The 17,038-nt window shown below is 33.9% G+C and overlaps 2 protein-coding genes across 4 annotated transcripts in view; both read left to right on the forward strand.

Annotated features, from left to right (window-relative positions):
• The first annotated feature begins 615 nt into the window (after positions 1-615).
• Positions 616-3,541, forward strand: LOC126834296 (eukaryotic translation initiation factor eIF1). Its single transcript, XM_050566107.1, has 3 exons — positions 616-954; positions 2,392-2,549; positions 2,970-3,541. Exons 1-3 carry the CDS (start codon positions 927-929, stop codon positions 3,114-3,116), a joined length of 333 nt encoding a protein of 110 aa, XP_050422064.1. The 5' UTR covers positions 616-926; the 3' UTR covers positions 3,117-3,541.
• Positions 3,542-7,741: 4,200 nt separating this feature from the next.
• Positions 7,742-17,038, forward strand: part of LOC126835049 (la-related protein 4) — a 28,702-nt gene continuing 19,405 nt past the window's right edge. Inside the window, exons 1-2 of one of the 3 annotated variants that reach the window (XM_050567361.1) lie at positions 7,742-8,135; positions 16,424-16,562. In XM_050567361.1, coding sequence (XP_050423318.1) covers positions 7,968-8,135; positions 16,424-16,562 — 307 coding nt within the window. In that variant the 5' untranslated portion in view covers positions 7,742-7,967. Of the gene's footprint in view, positions 8,136-16,137; positions 16,249-16,423; positions 16,563-17,038 lie in introns of those variants that run through there. The other 2 variants (XM_050567362.1, XM_050567366.1) reach the window with 2 other exon arrangements.

Raw genomic sequence — 17,038 nt, forward strand, 5'->3', positions numbered from 1 at the left:
AGTTATATTTGTATTGTATTATCCGTGCATTAAAGAAATCTGCGTCTTCAGTATTTCCAATAACATTACCTAGTATTTTTTTGTTTTTGTTTTGAACAGGAAAATAGTGCAATTGACGCATTTCCTCGACTGCGATTCAGTGGTTTCAAGTGATAACAATGAAATTAAGTTGGCGGCCTGACATTGTAATTTACAAACATTTTTTTTTTTTAGTAAAACGATGAAAAATACAGAATAATTTATCACAGTTGTGTCGTGACGTTGTACAGCTGTGATTTCTGAGTAACTCTCAATGGTCTCATAGAGTAAGATTACAATAATAATAATATGTTTGTTTTTGCTTTCAAACCGATGACGATGTTGCCGGGCTATTGCGCGGTGCTACGTTGCCACTGTCATCGGTTGGCGAATGCGACGTTGCCAAACCAACGGCGGCCATGTGTTTTTCGAAACGCGGTCGCCCGACCCCACTCCCGCCGCACTGTAGGTACTATACCATCGACCACGACCGTGTGTGTGTTTATGACTGCCGTGGTGTGTTGGGCCGAGACACGGATTTGATTCGTCTTCGAACGGCCCTACTCCTATTTTTTCAATTTTTTTTTTTTAGCATATTTTATTCTATTCTCACGTTTTCTGTGTGCGCTCTCCATTCCATTGCCTACGGTTTACGGCGGGTCGTTCGTGGTCATTTCCAAACGAGTGCTCTATCGAAACGCATGACGTTTTGTTTTTAATCTCTTTTTTTGCTATTTAAAAAGCCGTATTTTTTTTCAACGCGACCACTCCGACGTCGACAGTCGCCGCCACACGCCGTGCCCGTCAACGACACAGTAACGATACACACGACAACAAGTAATTTTCAAGCCGTGTCGAGTAACAGCAACGGGAAACAGTCGACACTCATAGTAGATACGAACATACGCATGTCAATCCAGAACCTCAACGTATTCGGTGAGTATTACTATTGTTGTATTTGAACCGTCGACGGAATATAGATTTCCATTATTATTGTGTTCCGTTCGTTTATCCGCGCCAATTGCGTTGAGTTCCGTCCGACGGCGGCGGCATCCTTTTGTCTCGACGACGATGAGTCATACGGGTCCGATACTACGCAAAATGTACGGTGTTTCGAAATGAATCCACCGCCGCGCCGGGTTCGATCTGCGTTCGTCCCGTCTGTGCGGCCATTTCGAATGCCGTGCTCGGCCGCAGCCCGCAAACAACAGGGTGTTGACGGCGATTGCACAACGTTGTAGTTCACCAACAAGGCCATGTGCTTCCGGTCAAACGACCCATCCCCGCGATACTTGAATGGCATTTTTCTAGTTATTATTCAATTACTTACTTGAAACATGTCCATGAATCCATATTGATTAATCAATTTTTTTTTTAAATGTTTATCCTCCGAATCTGATATTGAATGATAATAACATTAATTTTCTAACTTTGTTCAATGGTTTTTGTACATTTGTCTACATTATTCATTGTTTTGAGGAAAAGAAAATAATGTTGAGCCTTTTTTATTTTATCGCTAAGAAGCTCAAAAGCAATTCATAAGTGGGAAGTATTGAACAACAAAAATGTTGGTTGATTCAGAGTCAATACAATTATTATATAGGACGTAGGTAGTAACTCTAAACGTTAAGAATGTTTACAAACGTTCACTTAATCATTTAAGTTTATGCCATCTTAAATTTCTGTTACCCAAACGTTGCCGACCTCATCTGGTATCCAATTTCCTCAATTTATTTAATTGTTATAATATTTAAATCGTTATTTTATTGACTAATCAAATTGCTTCCTGTGGATTTGCCGTGCTCTTTACTATGATGTCAAAACTGTATGCGGATATCGGTATGAAAAATCCATGATTCCAAAATACATTCTATTTTCTGAGTAATATACACATTTTAATCTTCCCGATATTAAATAAATGGCATGCTGTGTATAACATATATCAGGAGCCGATAATAATGTTTACCAGCCCAAAATTTGTTTTATCTACAAGATATATTAATTATATATGTATTAATAGTGATATATATGTATTAATTCTGATTTTGAATTTTTTTAACAAACGAAAGTCGATACATAACAATTTTATGTTATGTTACGCTCTCTACTATGATGTTAAAACTGTATGCGGATATCGGTATGAAATCTATGATTCCAAAATACAATTTGTTTTCTGAGTAGAACAATGTACATACTTTATTCTCCGTGGTATAAATAAATGGCACACGCTGTATATTTTATATGAAATCGTATAAAATATACATTTTTAGTACACTTGCATGTGTTGCCATTACACAGAAATTAATGTTGACTGTAATGAATCAATGGTCTTAGTAATATTTTTAAAAATGTTGTGTATTTTCCTTTTTCTAGACCCGTTTGCAGATGCAATCAAGGGTGCAGACGATGACGTTCAAGACGGGCTTGTACACATAAGAATTCAACAGCGTAATGGTCGTAAGACATTGACAACAGTCCAAGGTCTGTCTTCGGAGTATGACTTAAAGAAGATAGTACGCGCCTGTAAAAAGGTAAAAAACTTTTACAAATAATTTTGTTTTAATTAATTTGAAAATTTATAGTCGATTATATTCTCAAAATAATTTAAATCTACAGTGAGGTTGTCTACTTTTATTTTTAAATTAACATTGGCCGGATGGAGTAACATGTTAAATCCAGTTTATGCTTTTAAAAAGAAAACCTAATAGTTTTTTTAAGAAATTAAAACAAAAATAATTAATCTGAAATAATATTTTTTATTAAAATTAGACTCTACTGGTTATTCCGGTTTGGATTGGAAAAAAAATGAGGAGAAAGGGAGATAAAAAAAACGTGAATTTTGTTTAATTGAAAACGAAATGGAAAAATATTTTTTACATTTTGATGTTTAAAATACTGTTATTTTTTTTTTATTACTCAATACGACGATTCTAATATAATTTGGATTTTAGGAGTTTGCTTGCAACGGAACAGTTGTTGAACACCCGGAATACGGAGAAGTGTTGCAATTGCAAGGCGATCAACGAGAGAACATTTGTCAGTGGTTGACAAAGTGTGGCCTAGCAAAGTCCGATCAACTGAAGGTCCATGGTTTTTAAATCTCGAAACATGCTACAAAGCGGAGCAGCGCCATTCATTATTATTACATCGTAACATAGCCAGACAAATTATTAAGAAGAAGAAAAAAATTATACTTTCAAATTTCAATTCGATAAATATGCTTTAATAAATTATAAAAACATACAATGCCAATCTCTAGTGATTCTCAAATTTGTATAATTTAACTGTGTAAATTAAAAAAAAAAAAAATGTACATCAATGCTACCGACGTATTTAGAGAAACAATGCATTGTTATTTCATCAAAAATTACATGTAAAAAATAAACCCACCCATTAATTAAAATCTGTATTATATTTTGTCCTCATAATGTAATGATTTTTGGTGTGAAAAGTTAAAAAAAAATATATATATATGTATGTATGGTAATTTATCTTTTATTTATACATATATACATACGTAATTCTTTTTTGTGTTCATTTATTTTAAAACCGAGATCTTATTTTGCCGTAAATAGTTTAAATGTAAATATTTAATTTATACTCTGCAAATTCGACGAGGAATTGAAGTAATTCAATTTTAACCATATTTTAGTTGACAACAAGGAAATTACCAAAAGTACCTTTCGACGATAATAATACATGTATAATGTAAAAAAGGAAAATCAGTTTCTAAATTGAAATTACTCCGATAAATAATAAATATTATAATATTGTATTCTTTTCTGTACTTTTTTTTTTTGCCTAAATTAAATGTTTGTAAAATAACACTGTTAAACAATCGTAATAATTATAAAAACAAACTTATTTCGAACTAACACGCAATATTATTAGTAGACTTACTAGTAGAAAAAATGTATAGATCTGAGTAAATAAATCTATAGTTACGTCAAACGAGCATTGTCCAACAACTAATTAGTTGTACTTGATGTCTGCTTGATTTACAATTGTCGTAACTTTTCTTTTAAGTGTGTTATAAGAGTTGAGCTAGTTTTAAACATTGTGATTATTTATTTTTTAGTTACGAATGTAAATTAAGCCGGCGTTATGTGTTTTAAGTCTTGACGTGTGTAAAAAAACTAAGGAAGTAATCTGCTTGCAGTTATGTTAAGGTGACTAGTAGATTTTACTGTACCGGTGAGTACAAAAACAAATTAATTTTTTTAAAAATGTGAGTACTTGTTCATTAAAAGTATATAAGTATACAATTCATATGTATGCCATATAGGACATGAAACTGGTATAAATATTTGTTGAGGACACTGTACTATAAAGATTTAGCTTTTTCTCGTGAAAGCGTCACGACGAAGAAGGAAATAGCATTATTTTTAAATTAATTTTCTTTTTGGTGAAACAGATTACTGTAAAGAAAACTAGTTCTGCGCGACTTGGGACTTTTATTGAATTTGTCTTTTATTAAGGAAAATGTCGCACCGGCCAAATTACTTTTACATTTAATTATAATTCCAAGTGCTACCCAAAACTTTTATGACTTACAATCCCCAAAGGGAACTTCGGGAATAGTTTCCCCCTCGCCTTGTTAGTTTAAGTACAATTTTCTCCTCTTCAAGGAAGAATCATATGTTTTATGGCACTCGTGGCCAATCTTAATCTCAACTGAACTTGTCGCTTGATTCTAAAGTTTTTCCTTGTTAGAAATTGAGAAAATAGCATAAAATAGTAATAGTTTTATTGAAGTAAACAAAGTAAAGTAAGTACTCAAAGGCAAAATTACAGTCATAATTCTCTGTCAAATAGTATGTTACTTTGCTGTAATTTATTATGCTAAATTTGGATTTTCAATAAGATAGTCTATAGTTAATTTATTAATTTCTAAAATTGCATTATTTTGTATCTAATCATATTTAACTACCTAATCTCACGTTTAACAACAAATTAACCGTCCAATAATGGATCTGTTAAACGACCTAACTTATGTGTCTGTATCGATACCAGTTTTGTCGTTCTATCCCAACATTAAAATTATTAAGCAAGGCGATATTTATAATATACACATTGGTATTGTAAAAATGTCCTATTATCATACCAGAAACGCCTGAAGGAATTACATAATACATAATATATGTAAATAAATCAAAAAAACAATACTTTAATAGGACAGATTTCGATTTTACTGAAAAGTGATACTGAAAATTTGAACTTGACTCCAGATACAAAACATAATATTCATGTTAAAATTGTTATGCGAAAAATTGCCTATACCGAACGCCTTAAAATGTAGTATGTGTTGTTTAACAATATTATCAACTATATTATATAAATTATAGCGAAATTGTTTTTTTTTTTTAAATTATATTTTATTGTTTTTTTTATCAATTTATAGGTATAAAGTGTAAACATTTTTTACTTTCTTTTCTCGGCTAAAAAAAAAATGTTGAATTATTTCAATAAGAAGGACAATTATTATTGTTTTAGTTATAATAAATATTTTAAAATAATATTGAAACGATTTTTTTTAATTTAGTTCATTACTTATATTATCCCTATCGATCACTCAAAATTTTGGCGAAAGAAAAATGTTTTTATCAGAAAAATGTGCAGATAGTAACTCAACGATCACAAAAATAAATGTAGATAGCCAAAAACTACAATTATTTCCAAAAAAAAACATAAATATTATAACTGTAAATAATATAATTGAATTGATTACTCGATTTTTTTACTCGTTTACCCGATTTGTTTACTATTTTACTCGAAATATTTACTCGTTTGCTATACGATTTCAACAAGGCGTGTTATTTACTCGGTTTCTTTACTCGAATACTCAATGTGCTAACTCATTTTCTCTATTTGTTTACTCATTTACTCTATTTAGATTTCATATGGTCGTGTTTTTATTCGATCACTCTATGTGTTACTCGATTACTCGATTGATTTACTCGTTTACTAGGTTTGATTTTACTCGTGACTATATATAACTAACATAATATAGGCTCTATAGGCAGTGTGCCTAAAATGTACATCGGTTAATGTGGCCTAGGTAAGCGCTTATTGTTAAAATAATATGACAAAATATGCTTTACTTGCGCAGACGATGATTAAACGTAAAGGGTATATAACTGTCGGATTTATTAATGTCGAGACCTACCACCCTAAGTAGGTATAGATGTTACCAGGTGGTTGGAGTGCGACTAGGGGGAAGAGGCGGGATACTACGCGAGGGTGAAAAAGCCGTGGGTGTATAGCCGGGCTGAGATGAACGGGTCGCGCACAGCTTTTCATTCAGAAACTCTGACAATACACAAACCTCCTACGCGATAATCGATTTGGAAAACGGTACTAGAAACACACACACGACACAAGTGAGTATACAAAACTGGACCTTTTTTATATTTAGAAAATAGTAATGTATTTATACATCATGATTTTCTACCTGGTTTCCCAAAGTGACTTACTTCCACCATTTGATAAGCGAAATTATTATTCAAAATTATAATTTAAACTAAAAAAAAAACAGCACAGAATGGGGACGGAGAGGTGTGTTCAGGAAATACTATTATAATAACTGTAAACCCACTTTGAAAAACTTTGATGGGCCACTTTCAAATAAACGCTTCTGTATATTAGGTAATAACTATTAAATAAAAAATAATTGTTTAATACTGGGAACATCAGAATGTTGTAAACAAAAATACTTTCACAAAAATAACGTACTACTATGTTATTTTTTTACCTTTAAAAATACTCTATTTTTAATTAAATTTTTAAGATATAAAAAAAATATTTAAGGAAAGTTATGCACGTTTCAATTCAAAGCATATTATTGTCTAATGTTCAACTATAATATTATATTTTTACTACCTGCAATTAAAGTTATGGTATTAGTTTACAACTGAATAATTATTGCTATAAGGCGCGTTGAGCGCAATAGTTGTCCCTAACCAACAAATAAAAATATTAATTTAAAGTTAATTATTAATATGAAACACTTTGCCTAAAATACCTATCGGCCAATGAGAATATTAGTTAATCGCTCACAGCTGAAATAGGGCAAATGCACCGTCTACACATGATCAATAAACAAGTAAGCGGAAATCATTGTTTTTTTTTTAATTTCTAATCTCGGCACTGTCTGGATCGTTTCCTGTGCCTTACCTATACATATTATTCTTTCAGCTGAGCTTCGGCTGTAATATTCACCCATCAATTATTACTCTATTATTTTTTCATTTGTGTCTTGGTCAACCGAGAGAATTTGTAAACAATTTTTATGACACACATTTTTTTCATGAACAATTATTATGAATTTATGTAATGCTTCCAAGTTTCCAGCTTTAGCTTGAAACCTCACAATTTTTGTAGCATACCCCATTGCACCCATCAAAAATCCATTGCTTATATATTTGACCCCCCCCCCTTTTATGGCTAGAAAATGTTCTACTCGGGGCAAAAGGGTGAGGGGGCAAGCTACTGATAAAAAAAAACAAATTCACGTACATACATTGTTTACATATTATTTATTTCAGCTAAAAAATATGTAACAATATTTTTTTTTATTATAAATCTGTTGATGGCGAGGCGTAGAAGGGATTCGGTCACTAGGAGCGTGTCGGTTGTCTGCAGCGGTAGCCACGGCGGCGGCCAGCGTAAGCCGCAACGTCAAAGCCGTGCTCGCCTCGCGCTCAACAGGTCCGGCGTAGTACGCGTGCCGCGCGCCAGTACGGGAACTACCGCACGGACAGCCCAGCCCGAGTCGGCCACCGCGCGTTTCTTTACTTCTTCGGTACCGCAGTGCGTCGCGTCCCGTGGTTTTTTTCGCTTGTCGTTTTCCGTCTCTCTCTCGGTGTGTGTGTGCGCTCGCTTCGGGTGTCGGCTACGCGTTCGTCGCACATGCCCGGCTGCTAGTGGCCGCGCGACGGTCCGGTCCGGCCATGACGTTCCGGACGAAAGGCCACAAGGAACACTACGACAAGACCGATCCGTTGACGGCCGGCGATGGCGGCGGCGGGTCTACCGCGGACGCCGCGGAAGTCAGGCCGGACGACGGCGCGCCGTGCATTTACACGGCGTACGGGCCACGGTGTTATATCATTCAGAAGGTAAGTCGCGCCGCGGTATCCGGCTTGTCGGACGGCCGCGACCGGAACTCGGACCGCGAGTGAACCCGGAACGGCTGGAGAAGGGAACACACGCGCGTACAAACAAAAACCTGTATTCGCGCCTTTCTCTACTCAGGAAACCGAAATGAAAAAAAAAAAATAGTGAAAGATCGAGAGAGAGAGAGAGAGAGGGGCCGTCGCACACACGCACTGGGTCGAGGATATACTGCGCGTTATTATTATTTTCTCGCGACATCCAAAATACCTGGTCGCAATCGTTTCGTTCCAAAAACGGTAGACGCGTTCCCTTCTTTTACTAGAAAAACGCGCTAACATATGGTGGCGTGCCACCGCCGCAACCATTTGAGCTAGGCGTCCCTCCCTCGTGTCCACCACCACCCTGCCAAACGTACGCCGGAGGGGCGAGACAGATCCAGTCGAGGCGGCGTTCGCTGGCCGGGCCGGCCGCCACTCGTGAGAAAAATCGATTTCTCATTGTTCACCGACTGCGTTATCACGACACATTAATAATTATTGTTTCTTAATCGTTTTGAGAAATCATATACCAGATGCCTTAGGGTAACATTTTCGAAAACAAGGTTTTTATCATTCCATATGGAAGGTATGTCGCCCAATGAAACGGTGAACTCAAAAATTACTTAAGTATTTTAAATTGAAGTCAAAACGCTGTAGTATACGAGTAGTTTTCAACAAAAACAAACAAGTTGTTTTTCAAACTTGACAAACCTCAAAAACATATTTTCACCCTAGTCTGCTTATAAAGGATCGGACTGACCCTTTTCTGAATGGTCATTACGCTTTGTTCGCTTTGAACGGTTAAAATAAATAAGTAAATCTCGTCCAAAGTCACTGTAAAAATCCAACGTACATTCAATGATTGTATACGATGAATAGAATCAAATGCTTTTAACTCGCGTACAATGCCGTTTTGTCAGGACGATCTCAGAAAATGGCGAGGGAACGGCATTAGTCACCAATTGTCAACGCCTTCCTCTTCCTCTGTTATTAAATTAACTAGCTGCAACCTAGTGGCTAGTAGTGACTGTTTCTTTTTCTATACCAATCAAAAACATAAAAATCAAGCAAACATTTTTTTGGAATTTCTCTACCCGTCGGTTTTGTAATAACGAGATGCCGATTATAGTAATGGTTTTTCGTTTTGTATTGGTTTAATCGAGTCAAGCGATTACACGATTGCATATAATAATATATTTCGAGCTTATTAACGACCATTTGGCGATCGACCCGATAACAAATCGGTTGGAAATAATGGAGAGCAAATTAGGCGTGTGAAATTTCAGAAATACCAAACATTCCAAACCGCGAATTATCGTCTTGCGACGCTGCGGTAAACTTATTTCAGCCTACTGTCGCCGTTTTCCCTTCCAACGTACATTGCACATAGTAATTATATATTTTTTACATAATCTGGAAACGGCAGTGAACATTGTTCAATGTGTGAAGTATCGACTAAGTAGATCACGCGTGCAATGATATCAAAGTACCCGAAAAGAGATCATTTACCGGTTACATATTTTGATATCTGTCGTTTACTGTGACCACGCTCAGACCACTGACCACAGCCTGTCAACGCTTAAAGTGCAACAAAATAAAATACATTTTTGTGAAGCCCAGTTCAAGTCGTCTGTGTGTAGTACAATATAATAGGCCTTTGGAGTTTAGTCACTAAAATGCAATACGTGCGTTCGGTAAATATTTAACCAGAACCAATAATAAAATATTGTCTAGTCAAAACTACTTTTTTAAAAAAAATATATATTATGTTTTGCACCAACAGCGAACGTGTGGTGAACGCCTGATGTCTTTCAGGATTAGTCAGTAATGTATTATGTACATATCCATTCATTCATACGGATTCGCAACCTAATCGCAGTACCTATCTCTATTTCGTATAGGGTCACCACACCACACCGGCGACGGTATGTAAACAATTGGGCCACGTCATTGGATTCGCCAAGTGAGACTACACTACGGCGACAACAACAACGTGACTAACCGTTTTGAGATGTTTCCCGTGTACACACACACACACTCACACATTGGTCTTTATAGACAATAAATGAAAAATACTTTTAAAAAAAAAATGTTTATCCGGCCCCTCCCCCTCAAAAAAAAAAAAATCAATCAAATTCCAATCGTGTGAACCTAAACCAACCGAACGATTCTTCGCTCTAAATAAATACCCGTTTTTTTTATTTGCGCACCTCACGAAGACCGTGTAAAATCAATTATTATCCAACGACATACCGGCTATTGTATGTATGCAGAGATAATGCACACGAACGGTTTTATTTGAAATCTTAAATCAAGCTGACATTTACAGGCACCGGACACGATCAAAATGGGTTAATGAAAATAAACTGATCAAAAATCGAAACTAACGTTCTTAAGGTCATTTTTAAGAGGGACGCAAAGGGCTATTTATAGGGGAAACGATGTGTAATATTTGACAAAATTGATCTAGGAGCCATTCTATGTAAATATACCATCTAATTAAGGGTAAAAACTATTTTCTAGTTATAAAACTTGTTCTTTGAATTATGAACAAAATGTAATAAAAGAGTACTTTCCTAGGAGTTCTGGTGTATCCATTGGAAAGGATTTCAATTTTTTTTTTTATGGAAAATTTACTTCTTTTATTTTTTGTTTAACTATAATAGTGTAAAGTATAAACGCTAATAGTAAAATGTTAACAACACAAATGAAAAATCAAGTGATGATAAACATTATAATAAACAATAAAACAGTTTTTCGGTAGACACCTTGGAAAGCGACTTAGCGTTTTATAGTCTTTATTATTTTCTTTTCCAAAACTCTTAAAGAAAGTGTAATGGTCTGGCACTTGTTTTCAAAACTTGTTTTTGGCTCTGAACATCAAAAAGCCGCCCACACGCTTTATCGAACATACTCCTCGGTTACAAATTTTCAGTCAAATAATTATGTCTTTCAAATTTGGTCCTTTTTAAAAACCTATAAGACCAAACTAGTAGAAAATGCGCAAAACAACAATTATGTATATATTCTTGTATTAATGACACGTGTGCTATATTATTGTACAGCGGTGATAGTGCACCTCGTGTAAATATCACACGGTGAAATGTCAACAGGTGCCCCCAGATAGGTTCGGCGGGTTTGATATAATGAGAGGGGCGGCGACGACAATACGGTATGTGCCGCGGAAGGGCCGGAGGGGAAGGCATACATAAAAGGCACAATGGGCGAAATGCATGTGTGCAGCAGCACCTTATAGTACCTACCTATGGCTAGATATACCGCCGTGTAGAGCCATATACTGGACCTGTATATAATAATAATATTAGCAATACCGGGCCGGGCGTGAAGGAGTTATTGTACATATATATAATATTATATTATTGTACATGAACCCGCCGACAACAGCCGTAACCGAGAATATAATATTTTGCTCTCCCTCTCCTTGTGCGATTCGACATGTTTTCAGTGAAAGTGCATCGACTCCATCGCCGGTCCGTCTGAGTATGTCTATCGACTCGTGTGCATGTATGTATGTTTCATGTTGCCGCCGGTCGTTGAATTTTTATTGGATTATTCCCCTCCCCCCCCCCGTTCCCTCATAAGGTCTGTCGAAGCCTAAATATTCAAAATTGCTGCGACACTACTCCCAAAAAAAACAAACGTCGCATATTATCATAATACACACAGGGTGCGGTTCGTTAAGCACCAGAATACTCCGTGATTTATTTTCTTAAAATTAATCGCAAACTGTTGTCTTATAATATAGTTCCATCGATGGCTGTTTATTATTATTTTTTTACACCTCGGCCTTCATAATATACGTCTGTGTACGGTTGTAGTGTACGACTTGGGTGGAAATAGTTCATCGACCGAGCTGTGTGTGTGTTTGTGAATGATTGCATTCGGTTATAGGCCGAATTCAGTTTTGCCGTTTGCATAACAACAACGAGATATTTTTTTTATTTTTTATAATATGTCAAAACAATAACGGTCGATGGTTGCATTGTGCGGAGAAAAAAATTAATAAAAAAATATCAAAATATAATTGACGTACAAAGTCTCGGTAACCGTTCAAATATTATATAGGCACACCAAATAATGTAGATATTTTTTTTTCTAGTTATGTATGTATGAAAATAATATGGAGTGTCTCACGCGCGTGTCCGGACACCCGTTAAATCCACGTGCAACGATTTGAGTACCTATATAACATAATAATAATATAGTGTAACTATAATATAATAGTAAAACCTATGCCGGTTTAGTATTTAGTAAATATTATTTACTATAATATTATATCCCAAGAGAATATATTATGTACACTCGAATAATCTCTATATATTTACAATGTTCATTCATTTCTTTTGAAATTATCACTATATAAAGCAGTACCTACCCATGTATGACGATAACGTTCACCATTCTGATTTTTTTGATTTTTTATTAACATTTATACTGGAAAGGAAAACTGAAATATTGACTCTGCGAGTCAGATGCTATGTCGTCATAGCTACACGTGTAGACAGAGCAGTACTTATACTCCAGAACAATATTTTTAACAAGCTTTTTAACAATATATTAATGATTCATATGTTTCTCCTTGAAAAGGAGGAAATTGTTTTTATTCGAAAAAATGGCAACAAGAGGTAAAAGAGATTGAGGTGGTTTGGACATGTTCATTTTTTTAAGTGTAACAAATTATTATGACCGAAAATAATAAGCATTAATTAATCTAAAAATTAGTTGATCAACAATCGATTCTTTAAGAAACAACATTTTTCTGATCTGAGAATATTTTTTTTTAGCTAATAGATTTCAATTTACAAGTTTTTTTTACATTCATTTTTTATTGTCATCCCAAAATATACTTTCTGTGTCGATAATTTTCTTCGACTTTGACAACAAACTGTATACCTACACTTACCATATTATTTACTCTTACAATAATAATATACAATTTAAAATTAACTTCTAATTTTATCAAATATGGTTTTAGTGGTCTCGGGCAACCTAAACGATCCAGTTACTCTTTATAATGTGTACCTAAGCGTTATGAATGCGATAAGATATTAAGAGCGGTTGTCGGTGCTTTTGTGATATTCAAGACTATTAATAACCTGGAAAATTTCAATTTTAATTATTAGAAAATCACCTCTTGGCGGTTTCACAGCTGCAAAAAACCTACACGAAATCAGTGATCAAATATTTTCAGTTGAAACTTTTTTAACTACACAGTACAAGTTTTGGTAGAAAACTTTTATATTATTTTAAAAGTTAGTTGTATAATTAAAACGGAAGTTCTGTTTCGACCCTGAACAACAATGCACTGCTGCGTGGGATTATAAAATACAATGAGTATTCTCGTTTTCATGTAATATTATGTAATTCCTTGAGGCGTTTAGGACATTTTTACCATACCTTTGTGTATATTATAAATATCGCCTTACCTAATAATTTTAATGTTGGGATAGAACGGCAAAACTGGTATCGATAAGGAGAAAAAGGTCGGTCGGTCATTGAACAAATCCATTGGGTGGTAAATTTGTGTTTAAAAAAAAAACGTGACAATAAATTTCACAGCCTAGCTCTAGCATTAAAGTGCCAATATTACTCATTTGACTAGATTTGCATAATGTTATCTACTTTTTTTACTCGGTTTACTACTGCACATTGGCCTAGCAAAGCCCAAAAACATCATGCATCTACAATTTTAGTTTTAGCTCAAAATATGAAACATCACGGATTTTTTTTTCTGACGGGAAATCACATTAAGCCAACCATAACTATGCCCTATGGCAATACTAACAATACTATTATCATCAACAACGGTGTGTGTGGCAATCGAATTTTGTCCTTAACCCTGGACGGAATTAATGTGCATACACACACACACACACACACACTGTACAATAAACGGGAAAACGAGCAGTAGGTTAATACAGTGAACTCGTACGAAAACACATTATTTCAAGGCACATCCATGCACATTGTTCAAACAGGTTTCGACAACAATAATAATAATTATAATCATTAGTTAATAGACGAGATAGTGTGCCGTCACTGTAGGTACGTTTATATATTATATAGTAACAATATTTTGCTCTTTTTTTTGACACAAATCATCTCCATCATAGTATTATTTATCATGTTCGTTTTTATAATATAACGTTCATATTGTCAGAGACTTATCACAGCAGCAGCTGTGATAGGACACACAGCAAACCGATTGGTATGAGAAGCTTGCAAACACAACTGCATGTGCACATTACAATTGTTGATTTACAATTTACATATATTTTTCACATATTTATTATTATTATTATTATGAAACAGGCAGTCCGCAGTTGTTTTTTATTTAAATATAGTTTGTTTGAAACTTTGAGAGAAAAAAAAAATACAAAAATTATTATACAACCAATATAAAGCCTTGAGATCGTTCGATAAAAATGATGTATATTTTATTGTTGTATTTTTGCCATTACTCGTTAGAATGTTCCAATTCATAAACACTCCATGTTTTTTGTGCGTTTGCCCGACGTGTACTTAATATAACAATAATATCACTATAGTCTAATGGGCAGATAAGGATATGTAAGTTAAGTGCAAGTGTGTTTTTAGGACTTGTGGATATGGGGACATAAAAATAAAACGAGGAAAACCGTTATTGCATTTTATATTTCGTCGTTAACAGTTCCATATAAATTTTAATTCATTGTTACCTCGAGTCGCACAAGTAATTGTTGTTAAAGTAATATTCCCTTTAAATAGGTGCCGATAAGAGTGTTATTGATAATTATTTACCTATACTGAGTGGCCTATAAGACACGAGTCAATTTAACTGTTTTTCGTTTTAAAATGAAATAAAATATACTTACAACTTCAAAGAAAATTAGTGTCAGACGTTAAATGGATCACCCTGTATAGTGGATTTAATAGAGACTAAAATAAATAATATTTCTTTGACCTTTTTGGAAAACATTTTATCAATAACTAAATAATTAAATTACTAATGTTTGGTTAAATATTGTCAAATTAATTTTGTTACAATCAAATAATTGTATTAGAAATAAAGGAAGTATATTAGATACTTGAATAAAAAACTGTAGTTTATAAAATATTTATATTATAAGCATTTATGAGTATTTTTTTAAAAATATCATTGCCCATTTGCTGTTGGTAAAAGTGGCTGTGTTAATATAAAGTAAAAAAAAAAACAAGTTGAAGTCAGTGCTGCTCAAAGTTCTTAAGTTTTTAAGCTAGAGATTTATTGATTATGGTTTTGATAAATTATTAAACTTTCTTAACATTAAATTCAATTATTTTTATGTGGGATTTATAATTATTGGTTAGATACTTTGTCATTAAGGGATACTAATTATTAAGTAAATCATATTTTTATAAATACTAGTATAATATATTTTGTCTTATCTATACTAATTGGTGTAAAATAATAATTAACATACATATTTCGAAAGAACGCAAAGTACGAGAGAGCATTGGAAACAGTAATAGCATATTTTTTCTGTACTACTTAAAGTCACCTTTGGCCATAAAACTGTTGTGTAGTACTTACCTTGTTGAATTGGCGTCCACCTATTATATTATTGACTGTTATCAGCAGTCATAATGATAACTTTTTATTCAAGTATACAATCGTTAAAACTTAAATCAATAATTACTATTCGTGCACTCGATGAAGCGTTGCTCATGTTGTACAGTTTTATTTAAAAAAAAACATTTAGTTTTTATTGGAACCGGTTTGCTGGTATTGTTAGCAATACTAAATACTAACCCAACAGTTAATATATATATATAATAATTACATATAGTTTAGTTACACTTTTTATAGGCAGTAATTTCGCTTGATAATGATCACATGTAAGTTGGAGGAAATTGACTCCTCCTCCTCCCTCTCTTTCTCTCTCCCTCCATAGTTTTTGGTAGAACTGATGCACTGGACTTTCATCGTTTACAGTCTCCTCGCCGTAATATTAGGTTAGATTGTAAACAATTATTATTATATGTTATACTATTATAATCGTCCGCCGAAAAACAAATAACTTAAAAGTACATTCAGGTAAACGTTTCAAGAGAATTAAATAAAAAAATTAAATTTTATACTTGAGTACACGCGGTGTACAATATACAACCCATAACGAATTAGTTACATTAGGATTTCATTACATTTTTACCTATTATATTGCACTAAAATGTTTTATTTTGTTACTAATATTTTTTGGTTATGATTCCAGGTGTTAACTGTTCCCAGCAATCCTGGAGGTACTTTAAATCCGGAAGCACACGAATTCAAGTATAAATCGGCGACGGACAAGAACAATTGTTCGGCTGGTGAACCGGAAGAGGATAACAGCTCTATAAAGGCCAACCCGGGTAAAAAGACATTTAAATCCATAAAAATTGGACACATAATAATATTATGTATTATTTGATCATCTCGTTTGTTGGATTTGGGAAAATTAATATTTTAGTCTTAAGTCCTACAAAGAAAATATCTATATAATATAATATAGTGTTAAGCACAATATTGGATCTCTTTCAAAGTGAACGTTATTACATTTTTTATAACAACCTACAAAATATCGGTTCACTACAGCTAATATCTGATTATCTTGCATGCAACGCACATAATATTATCATTATTACTGTTATGTTTTAAATTGTTATTGTAGCATACCTAAACCCAGCCTGAACGTATCCAGGTAAAACTGTCGGGGGGAGGGGGGGTAGAGGGTGATTTATTTTTGGAAATATTTTATGGCCAAAGTAAAAATATGTCTATGGAATAATTGTACCAGTTGTTATTCTACTAGTTTACATTGTCTTTATTGTTTCTGTATTAAGCCACA

The sequence above is a fragment of the Adelges cooleyi genome, unplaced genomic scaffold, assembly GCF_023614345.1.
Source record: "Adelges cooleyi isolate 19-005CV unplaced genomic scaffold, UGA_ACOO_1.1 ACOO_flye_CR_arks_rails_tigmint_CR_PRNA_21, whole genome shotgun sequence".
In the NCBI taxonomy this organism is placed as follows: domain Eukaryota; kingdom Metazoa; phylum Arthropoda; class Insecta; order Hemiptera; family Adelgidae; genus Adelges; species Adelges cooleyi.

Bases quoted from the DNA above. Each gene is read 5' to 3' on its own strand.
- LOC126834296 (XM_050566107.1), top strand. From the start codon at position 927: ATGTCAATCCAGAACCTCAACGTATTCG. The intron at 955-2,391 runs GTGAGTATTACT...TCCTTTTTCTAG, and splicing joins CCAGAACCTCAACGTATTCG to ACCCGTTTGCAGATGCAATC. The intron at 2,550-2,969 runs GTAAAAAACTTT...TTTGGATTTTAG, and splicing joins TAGTACGCGCCTGTAAAAAG to GAGTTTGCTTGCAACGGAAC.